This window comes from Pinus tabuliformis, chromosome 2_1 (genome assembly GCF_031772625.1).
Source record: "Pinus tabuliformis cultivar Carrire ecotype Pingquan chromosome 2_1, CPIR1, whole genome shotgun sequence".
NCBI classification, from domain to species: domain Eukaryota; kingdom Viridiplantae; phylum Streptophyta; class Pinopsida; order Pinales; family Pinaceae; genus Pinus; species Pinus tabuliformis.
In genome coordinates this window covers 693039354-693050899 of record NC_142299.1, presented here as the reverse complement: position 1 = coordinate 693050899, position 11546 = coordinate 693039354, and the positions used below count along the sequence as shown (strand labels likewise).

Sequence of the window (11546 nt, the reverse complement as noted above, 5' to 3'; positions counted from 1 at the left end):
GGTCCCATAAAATGAGAGGAAAGGTCTTTTAAAAGATAACCCTTTTAGCTCTATCCGTCAGCCCGGAAATGATTTCACCCAGAAAGCCTGGCATGAGGACTGTCTTCAGGGAAATAAAAAACCTGTTAAGACTATCCCCCCTCCCGCTGCTATCAAAATAGAGAATAGTCATCTGACAGATCGTATTGAAAGTCTCCAAACTAAGGCCTTGGTTGGGAGATGGCATTTCCCGAAACTAGATGACTCGAAGATGAGGTGTTGGCTTGAGCAGCAATGGAAGCCGTTAATTGGATATGTTCCAATTATAGCCAGGTTACTGAAAGAATGGTACTGCTTTCACTTTCTGAATTCAAATGACCTGGAAATCATCCTAAAACAACAATGGGTTTATAAAAGAAGCTTTTTGGCATTACACAGATGGTATATGGGCTATAATCCATTGAAGAATATTCCATCCAATAATTTAATTTGGGTCAAACTTCCCGGATTGCCATTAGAATTGTGGTCAAAGGAAACTCTAGCTAAAATCGGGAATGCAATCGGAAGATGTGTATATGTGGATCCTTGGGTTTTAGGTGAGAAAGACAAACGAGTAGCTTGGATATTAATAGACAAACCTTTCAGAGGAGGATTCCCGGCTCATATAGACATTCACTGGAGGGATTCAAAAATCAGGCAAAGGCTCGATTTCTGGGGGATTCCCTTTAGATGTACAGCTTGCCATCGCACTGGGCATCTAATAAAGAACTGTCCAAGACGCCTTTCAAATAACCGAAAGCAGCACAGTCATCATCGTTCTGCAGCAAAGCCTTACAAAGTCAAATCTCCATGCCGGGAGTCAGAGCGATCTTCATCCTCAAAGAATTTGTCTCTCTCAGGATCAGAAGCCCACCCGGATTTCTTTGCCAAAGATCATCGGCTTCCGATTCATCCGATTGATTCTCATGCTCTCGTCGAGCCTATATCCCCCTCCATGCCCCCTTTGGAGCCTGCCTCGGACCACGAGGCTCCTATCAATACCAAAATCCCGGAGCCTATATCTCCCTCTATGCCCCCGTTGGAACCCGCCTCGGATCATGAGATCCCATGCCCTCGTCCGACTCCGCATCCTCTTAAAATGCTCAGCAATGAAATTCAATCCATCCAGTCCTCTACTCCATCTCCGAATAAAATTAATTCTTCAATAGAAAGAGGAAAAGAGATTATGATTACTCCTACCCCTGTAAACTCGCCTACATCTTTGCCCACAAATTCGGTAGGCAGCGACTTGGACTTCCTGTTAAATAAAAAATCTTTACAGCTCAGGGCGCTTACAATTCATAAACCCTCAACTCAATCTTCCCCTCAAATTAGTCCAAAGTCTGCTAGAAATATTACGGTGAGGAGGAAAACAAAAGGGGGAAGCAGGCACTTCAGGGGGAGAGGAGAGGGAGCGGGCAGAGGGATCTGAAATTTATCTCTTATAGATGTCCCAATCATAGACATGACTGAAGACAAGCCTCTTAGAGCAAGCAAGGCCGGAAAATCTCCAATATGAATTTCGTCATCTCCATGAATATAAGGGGCTTGGGGGCAGGACCCAAGTTTTTGGCCTTAAAAAATCTCTTTTATTCAGTAAGTCCCAAAATTATTCTAATACAGGAAACAATGCATGCCTCCTCTGTTGCAGTCTCTTACTTCAGAAATATGTTTCCTTCATGGCATATCTCTGCCATCGAAGCGACCGGTCTCTCGGGGGGGTTAGTAGTCTTATGGGATCCATCCTGGATCAAGGCAAAAACATATAGTTGCTTGGCAGGAATTCTGATTTCGGCAAAAATGAGAGGACACAAATTTCCTATAAATATCCTGAATATATATGCCCCCTACAAGAATAGAATGCTATTCTGGGAGAATATTTTTGACTCTGAAATGCTTGATGTGGAAAATTTATTGATTGCAGGGGATTTAAATCTCACTTTAAATATGGACGAGATTTGGGGCAGTAACAAGAAGAAGGACCCTCTTGCTGAAAGAATTAAGAATGAATTGCTGAAGAGGAATTTTGTTGACATTCTCCCTCCTCGAATGATCCCGACATGGGAAAATGGCAGAATTGAGAAAGCATATGTTGCTAAAAGGCTGGATAGGTTTCTTCTTCATGCTAGTGTGATTGATTGTATGGGTATGCCATTTTCATCAATTGAAAACATCTTCATTTCAGATCATAGGCCGATCATATTAGGCTGGAAGGAAAAAAGTTTCAGGAAAGGATACTCATTTAAGTTTAATAGATCCTTCCTGGAGGATCCGGGCTTTAATGACCTCATCAAAAAAACATGGAACGAGTTGGTATATAATAATCCTTCCTCGCTCTTGATGACATTTAGGGACAAAATGGTTTATATGCGTAAGGTGGTGAAAAAATGGCAATATGAGAAAAGGCAATCCAACAAAAAAGAGCTCAGGAACATTCAAAGGGCTTTGGACATGGCATCGGAGGCGATGGCTACTCATCAACTATCTCTTAAAATGAGGTGTCTTATAAAGGAGTTGCAAAAGAAGAAAATAAAAATTTTAGAACAAGAGGAATCCTTTTGGCGATTGAAAAGTAGGGCGATATGGTTAAAAGAAGGGGATAAGAATACAAAGTTTTTTCACAACTTTGCAAATGCCAGGCGTGAAAAAAACTCCATTTGGAAGATAAGAGATGGAAGAGGCCATTTCATTTACTCTCAACAGGAAATATCAAATGAGGCAGTAAGCTATTTTGGTAAACAGTACCAAAGATCTGAAGAGTGCAGGTTTCAGGATATTCTATGGGGCATCGAAGTCTTTCCACAGATGTTTGATGAGGAAACAAATGATAAAAATTTTCAACCAATCTCTGAGGAAGAGTTGCTTGGAATTATGAAATCATTTAAAAGAGATAAATGTCCAGGGCCGGACGGCTGGACAATAGAGTTTTTTGTTCACTTCTTCGACCTCTTCAAAGCTGATTTGTTAAGGATGATAGAGGGTTCAAGAATGTCGGGCAGTATCAATCCAAAGGTTGCTTCCACCAACATAGCGCTCATTCCGAAGAAAGATAAGGCGGAGTCTTTCATGGACTTCCGGCCGATCTCTCTGTGTAATATTTCTTACAAAATTATTGCAAAAGTAATTGCAGAGAGAATAAAAGGAACATTATCCAAATACTTAACATCAGATCAACACGCTTTTCTTAAAGGGAGGAACATTCAGGATGCGGTGGCAAGTACACAGGAAGGCTTATTTGCTATTCAGGCCAAAAAAAGAGATGCAGTCATTCTTAAGATTGACCTCCAAAAGGCATATGACTGCCTCGATTGGGGATTCCTAAGGTGTTTACTGGCAAAGGTTGGCTTAAGAGCTAGCATGACAAACTGGATAATGGCATGTGTTGAGAAGGTGAATTATGCGGTGATCATCAATGGGATTCCCTCTCCTTTTTTCTCTGCATCCAGAGGTCTCCGGCAAGGATGTCCCTTATCCCCGCTTTTATTCATTCTGGCGATGAATACTCTCAGCCTTCATATCAATAAGGCCGTAGAGGAATTCAGATGTTATCTGCTTAAAATATGCAGGAGCATTTCGATTTCTCATAATCTATTTGTTGATGACATTATAATGTTCGGAATGCTATGCAGACTTACATGGTTATGTTACTATGAGATTCTAAAAAATTTTCAGAGGGCAACAGGTCTTCGAATAAATTACGAAAAGTCTGTCTTTTTCCATAACGATTCGTGCCAGGACGAGGTTGAATGGTTATCGGCTCTGTTTGGAATCAAAGCTCAATCTATCAGTCTCGGATTAAAATATTTGGGCTTTCAGTTAAAAGCTTCTGGTTATAAAAAGGCGGACTGGGTGTGGATATTAGATAGGTATTACAAGAAGATATCGGCCTGGCAATACAGGTGCCTTTCACTTGCAGGAAGGGTGATCCTCGCTCAATCGGTTTTAAATCAGATGGTAGTATACTGGGCTCATTTATATTTCCTCCCAGCAAGCATAATTATGGCAATGAACAAGCTTACGGCAAATTTCATATGGGGAGGTCAAGCAGGTAAAAAGAAATTTCATCTCTCAACTTTATCCAATATTTCCATGCCGAAGTGCTGCGGCGGATGGGGGCTTTTAGACTTGAAAACTTTCGGAAGGGCCTTGCTTTGTAAAACTCTGTGGAGAGGCATCTTCGAAAATGGTTCATGGAGCAATATAGTTCGGAAGAAATATTTGAGAAGGAAGGATCTGGCATTTTGGCTCAGAAAAGAAAGGTTAGGCTCTTCTAAAGGGTCTCCTGTTTGGTTAAGCCTCCGAAAGATTGGGAAACTTTTCCTGGGAAATTTATCTTGGCATTTCCAATCAGGTAAAAAAATTCTCATTGGGAGAGATCATTTTATGAGTGGTGCTGAGGTGATTGAGGTTCAGGATTCATTACTAAACTTTCTTCACAGGAAAGGTTTGTTTTATTGGGATAGCCTAATAGCAGGCTGGCAGGGTCCGATTCCTCTCTGGAAGGAAGCTGATAGTCTGGGGATGCCGATAGACATTGCTATACAATGGGATCAAATCAGAATCCGTCTTAGAAATTGTGGAATCTTTCGCACGGAGAATCAGGACTGTCTCATGTGGAAAAACTCGAAAGGTTTGTCTGCTGTTCAGGTAAAAGATGTTTATAGAGACCTGATCGGCCTTAAGCATCCTCTCCTTAGGCCTTCATTCCCGCCCATCTTCTGGAAATCGGGCTGCCCCTCAAAAATGATCCTTTTCTCTTGGTTGTCTTTCCACAATAGAAATCTCTCTTGGGAAAATTTAAGGAAACGCGGATGGCAGGGTCCTGGTGTTTGCCCCATTTGCAGGTCTGAAGAAGAAAGCAATTTCCACCTTTTTCTAGATTGCAAGAAAACTCGTCTACTTTGGAGAGCTCTGGAGGAATGCCATGGTATCCAGCATATGTCTCACTCCTCTATTTCGGAAGCGTTCTTATGGAGCAGTTTTCAAAAAAAGTCATGGAGATCAATTTTCATCATAACTGTATGGAGTATCTGGAAGTGGCGTAATAAGTTTATTTTCAATGGTAAGGCCTCCCCTTTTCTGGAAATCATCTCCATCATTACTTCCATCTATGAGTCGATTCCGCAGTGCCCTTCCAAGCAGCCGAAACAGAATGGTAATGAGGTCCCGCAGGAATTGTCATCTATGCCAAGGGATTTTTTCGACGGGGCTGAACAGGGAGGTCAATGTGGCTGTGGGGTCATCATCTGGGTAAATGAAAATAGCCATTTTCTCATTTACTGGAACGGGGGGAGAGGATCCAACAGCAAGGCTGAAGCGATGGCCCTTGCTGGCCTTCTTCACTTCTGTCTCTTTCTCAATCTCCAGGATGTATCCATTTTTGGTGATTCAAAGGTCATGGTGGATTGTGTACTTGGTAAGAATATCATTATGAAGCCTCAGCTCATTGGATGGTTAGACAGGATCAAATATTTATGGAATAGATCCAAGGGAGCTTCCATTCATCACATCAAGAGGACCCTAAATCAGCAGGCAGATGGTTTATCAAAAAAGGGTCTTCAGGCAGTTCCAGGCTTATGGTTTTTGCAGGTTTCTCATGAGGGAAAAATCTTCTCCATTCAGGACTTCTTTCCTCCCGACTTTTAACCTTGCTTTTGCTTCGGTTCTGGTTCTTTCATCATCTTTTGATTTTGTTTTCCATTAAGTTCAGCTGCTTCTCTCCAGATGTTGATGGTTGTAATCTTCTAATGTTGCTGTTTCCAGTGAGCGCAGGTCCTCCAAGCTTGATGTCTGCAAATCTGGCTTTCTTTTTTATGAGGGCAGATTGTTATGATCTTCTTTGTTTTCAGCGGCTAAATATTGCCTTCTCTACGCACAGTTAGACTATTTTAGACTCATATCTCTCATGGCTGTTAGTTTTCTTTTGGCATGCACTGTTGATGCCCATCAGTATGGCTGGGGCTTATTTTTGTGACAAGTTCTCCATCCCTTTGCATAGTTTCATCTATATGAGAGACAGTCCCTTAAATGTATTGGTACATAATGCTATGTTTATATTTCTGATATAAATACAATTATGCTTTTTCGATCTGAAAAAAAATAAAATAAAAAAAATAAAAATAAAAATAAAAATAAAAATAAAAATAAATAATAATAATAATAATATTTAAAGATAAAGAAGAAAAAATTGAAGTATGATTGGAAATAGTGTAAGATTGTGACTTTTTGGCGCCTCCTGTGACTCTTTTCGATGGCGTTTTTGGAAGATATCATTTTCACCCTCGAAAAGTTAGACTCCCCCGCACATAGTACGTCTATCACAAGGTGTCATAGACCTTAGTTAGACTTTGCCACACCTCTAAGTAGCCAATAAAGAAGCCAACAAGGTAAGAAAACATCATCCAACTCAAGGACAAAGACTGACATAAAGGGTCACTGGTGCTTTTGCTTATGCCCTGCTAACTACTCTAGCTCACACTTAGACTCTACCACACCTCGAAGTATTCAGGAAGGAAGACAACAAGGTAACAAAACATCATCCAACTCAAGAACAAAGATTGACAGAAAGGGAACAGGTGCTTCTGGCTATTCCCTTCTAGTTGCTCCATTGTGCTTGTCGAGGGGAGAGTAAAGCAAAGCCAATCTTAACCTCCCTAAGCTAGTCTTTAGCCAACCATAAGAACAAATAACCAAACATTTCCAGGGAGGTCCTTAAGAACATCAACAACATCCCAGTTGGGTACAGATCACATCAAACAATTCCATGGCGGTCGAAAGGTCGAGCTTCTCCTTAACAAATAATATGGTAAGATATTATACATTTTATTTCCTTCCACATATTTACGGGTTGTTTTATCTTTATTAGTTGCGAGAATAACAATGTTGGATGAAATATGGGGTTGGTAGGTGTGGGCTTCGCGTCAAAGGGTTCACGATAATATTGTTCAAGATTCGGATAGGTGTCTTATCCAAGGTTATTAGTCGAGGAGCACCAAATATTATGTTTCATTGATTTTTTTGGGTAAATAATATCTCAGAATTTTCCAATTTATTTTTCATGTCTAGTAGTTGCCACAAGCCTTTATGGTTCTTCTAATAGTTGCTCGAGGACTCTATAGCTCTTCTGAAGGGCCTTTGAGAAGGTATTATTTAAGATACATTTTAAATTATTTGATATCAAAAAGCCTTCCAAGTGATTCTAATACAATCTCACCAAGGTCATCAATATAGATAATGATTTAAATTTTTTAATCTAAAACAAGGAACACTTTTAAATATAGATGAAATAGGGAACATTTTTGAACAAATTGCTAGAGATGGGTATTTAGAAACATATGTAGAGATTTTGAAGAAGGAAGTTGGTAATGGCATTGTTTGTGTACATGCTCTGATTATAGACGGTAACTTAGTGGTTTTTGGTGTTGGGGATTGACGAGCAATTATTAGCAGAAATGGTGCTTCTGAATCCTTCACATGTGACCATCTAGCTAGCAGGGAGGATGAGTGACAACAAAGAGAGAACTTGGGTGGAATTGTGGACCTTGCTAGCTATATCAAGGGCATTAGGCGATTCTCACATGAAATAATGGATAATTGCTGAAGTAGAGACTAGAAAGATAAAAATAACATCAAATTGAAAGTTTTTAATTTTGGCATCAAATTGACTATAGGATATAGTTAGTTATCAAGAAATAATGGATTCACCAAACCTTTTTGCATTGAGAAGCAGCCTAATTTGAAATTGTTATTATCCAACCTTGTAGCTACTTGCAAAAGGCTTGTAGAGCGGGCAGTAATAAGAAAATCACAAGACGATGTCAGTGTGATGATAATACAATTGGGACATTTTGCAAGCAAAAAACATTTTTCTTTTCAATTATCACAGATTGTGGGTTAAAAAAATGGTTATAATTATTATAAATCCCATCATTCGTTGGTTTGATTTTCCAAAATTTTCTTATATTAGACTATATGGGTTTAGAGGAATTCTTTTAAAGTTACCATGATATGTAAGTAATAACCAATCTTAAATACAAATGATTAATAATACCAAGGTAATACCAAAGAGGTGAATGTTTATTAGGGAGATTATAAATATAAGGCTATATCAAATGACAGATGGTTAATTAATAGAGTTAATTATTATTATTTGGAAAATAATGAAATGATTATCAGAACCCAAGAGAATTAAGAGGAAGTAAATGTAATGATATTTCAAAGCCTATCAAACTTGCAAAAATAAAAGCAACATGAACTGGTTGATAGTAATTTGGACATACTTAGGTACAAATAGTTTTGTATTCAATCCGAAATTCCCAAAAATGGATAGGAAACCACTAGGGCAGGAGGGAGTACATCAAGAAAAATGCATTGGAGTGCAAGACCAGATGCTTAAGCAGAGTCCTATGAAGGTAGAATGGATAGTTCTTATCAGCTATATTGTACAACAACTAAATAAAGACTACACAAGAAAATTAAGGAGAAGGATATAAAGAACATATGACCTGAAGAATTCAAGAAAGAAAATGTAACACGCTCCTCCCACATTTACCCTATTTAACTGACCTATCGGGGTAAACATGTGACGAAGAGTTACTATGATATGACTCAACCTCCTAGATCACCTTAAGGAAGTGGAATCAACAACCCAAAAACCTTATTGACTTCCCTTAGGTGCTACAGGAACCCCAAGGGCTAAACCAACCTTTCAGGTGCCCAGACCCTAAGCTAACTTTATTTTCCAATGTCCTGAACTCCCATTCGCATGCATAATCCTGCATCCATGCAACTGAAATCCTCTATTCTCATGAATAAGCCTTCAAGGGAGCTACTGCAGTCTCAATTTCATAGTTCTAGGCATGATACCATGAAATAGGTGCCACATTTTTAGGTCTATACTCCAGGTCACTACCTAGAACTTGATGAAACTCTTAGAAATGATAAATGGCATAGGGACAAAGCCTTCCATACAAAACTTAGACAATAACTTGACCTAACTTGGCCTAACCATGACATACATTCCATAAAAAACATCATGAACATGTAATGTACATGTCATAAATACAAATTTGAACATAAGGGTCTTATACTTATCTGAGAAGCGTCAAGAAGGTTTGATGTTTTCTCACCATAGTTGCATTATCATCTATTAGGTCATATATGAATTATTCATTCGTTTACCAATCAAAACATGATGAGATCAATGACTAGGATCTATCATAAAACCATTCTTATAACCAAGATATAACCAACAAATTAACAATGGTAGAACAACCATTAAAATCACATAATAACCAAGCACATTTACTCATAAAACTCAAGAGGAAAGATTCTTATTATCCATATGAAAAATTCAACCAAGTCAGGGACTTCCACATACCACCCGACCATAGATTGGGCTGAATCAAATCTTTCTTTCAGCCAATCACCCCCATGCCATATTCTAAGCATGAATGTGGGACTCATAACAAAACCAACCAGGGATTCTTCAAGCTTTACCGTGTATCCCACCATTACCGATCAAGGGATTCCTAGGTCCAAAAACCTCATTTCTACAACTAAGCTTTATTGTGTATCCCTCCATATATGGGTTAAGGGATTCATAGGCCCAAACAATAAATTGACACTATCAGGCTTTACGGCAATCCCACCATATATCGGTTAAGGGATCACTAGGCCCAAAACAATCATGGATGCCTCTGGATCTATCCACCTAAACCATGAGGAATTTTCCCGTCTCCACCCTCAGGATTTACCATGTATCCCTCCGTTTACCAGTCAAGGGATTCCTAGGCCTTTGGGAATTTTCCTCAAACCACCCCACTCAGTTTCAAAACCATCCAACAATCCATATCAACCAAGAAAAGAACCCCATTACACTATGGTTATCCGGAAATGGAAAGACAATGCTGAAAACCACTGTCACACCTGGAAAAACCCATGCCAATGACAACAAGAGAACCAAATACACACATGCATGTGCCATGCATCCATGAAACGGATAGGAAATCACACATGCAACCTATTACCTGCAATTATTCCCGTTGTAGCTGCTTGATCCAACCTTTCCTTGCTTGATCCTTTATTTCCTTTGCTTTCCTTTCTCCAATGCAAGAGTGTTCCAAGAATGCTCTAAGTGTATGAGAGTATGAGAGAGAGAAAGAGAATAGAGAGAGCTCCAAGCTAAAACTGAAAAAGGTTGTGAAATGATCCTCATAAGACTTTTTATTATTAAGGACTCTAATTTCTTCATTTTCCTTTATTTTCCTTCAATTTTCTTCTCATGCAAATTTGTGACCTTTCACCTTCCTTTTCTCCTATATTCCATTATTTTCATAAATAAAAGCCAATTAATGCCTCTTGCCTTTTCAAATCCTTTGCCAATGCCTTTTCCAATTTCCCCTTAACCATAATAAACCAAATGAACACCCACTAAGATGTTTTCCCAACATTCAACTTGGAATACATGTCTCATGACCTTGTTCTTATTTTTCATTTATTAACTTTATTACATGGATTGTTAACCCGTGGTTGTTACAGACACCCCCCCCTATGGGACCACCGTCCTCGGTGTTCAATGACACCTACAACTAGAAAAACTGTTGAAAACCAAAATATACTACCCATGGAGCTTTATAACTCAACTCGTTGCAATATTTGCAATGACCAACCTGCTAAAAACATGACAATCATACTTTTTACTGGAGCCTTTATAACACAACTCATTATGGTATTTACAATAAAAACCATACATAAATATGTACATATAACAAAACACCTTTTCCTAAACCGACAAACAATGAAGGATATGTAGCCTGCATCAGCAACAAGGGAATCCATAGGCTCACATATCGACCCTCAAGGTAATACCAAGATTCACCTCCTTCCCAAGAAGTCTAAAATCCATTACCAGAGTCAAATCTACATCCAGTGTCTAGCGCTACAATCCTTGCACTACCAGTTCCCTCAATGAACAGTTACCGACTCATTATTCTAGGGCACACTCCCAATGTGCATCTGATTCCATATGGAAATGCTAGTGACCAAAACCAATTCCATCCCCCGTCCTTCCCTTCTCTGCTACACATTCCCTCGGGCAATCCGGTAACCCCCTTCCATGCAATCACTCACCTTCCAATTTCCCCAACATCCCATTTCCCGAGTGATCCATCCCATTGCAAGGTTTCCTCACATCGGAAGGTCCAAAACCAAGGCATATACGTGTCTCAAAACCATCATACTGATCATATCACGCTCATGCAAATCAATGGACACTATTAGGTACTAGTGTCCCACAATGGCCCTTCTCTGAAATGCATTACCAACATACTAATTCATGTTCCAATTCCTTTCACTATTGTTGCTAATATTACAGTCAGTTCCAACCACCCAACCAGGCATTCTCATGCTTTCTTGTACCAAGCACATAATTGTTATTAGATTCAAAATGAATTGAAATAAAATTCAAATCATACCTCACCGGTAGCTCATCAATAAGGTACACTTAGGATTTTGTTCACTTCCTATCA

General features: G+C 39.3%; 1 protein-coding gene across 1 annotated transcript; it reads left to right on the top strand.

Moving 5' to 3' along the window:
* Positions 1–250: 250 nt before the first annotated feature.
* LOC149202488 (uncharacterized) lies at positions 251–5664 on the top strand. Its single transcript, XM_089401604.1, has 2 exons — positions 251–1378; positions 1642–5664. The coding sequence occupies exons 1-2, from the start codon at positions 251–253 to the stop codon at positions 5662–5664; spliced, it is 5151 nt and encodes a 1716-aa protein (XP_089257730.1).
* The last annotated feature ends 5882 nt before the right edge of the window (positions 5665–11546 follow it).

Bases quoted from the DNA above. Each gene is read 5' to 3' on its own strand.
- LOC149202488 (XM_089401604.1), top strand. From the start codon at position 251: ATGAGGTGTTGGCTTGAGCAGCAATGGAAGCCGTTAATTGGATATGTT. The intron at 1,379-1,641 runs GTGAGGAGGAAA...ATTCTAATACAG, and splicing joins AGTCTGCTAGAAATATTACG to GAAACAATGCATGCCTCCTC.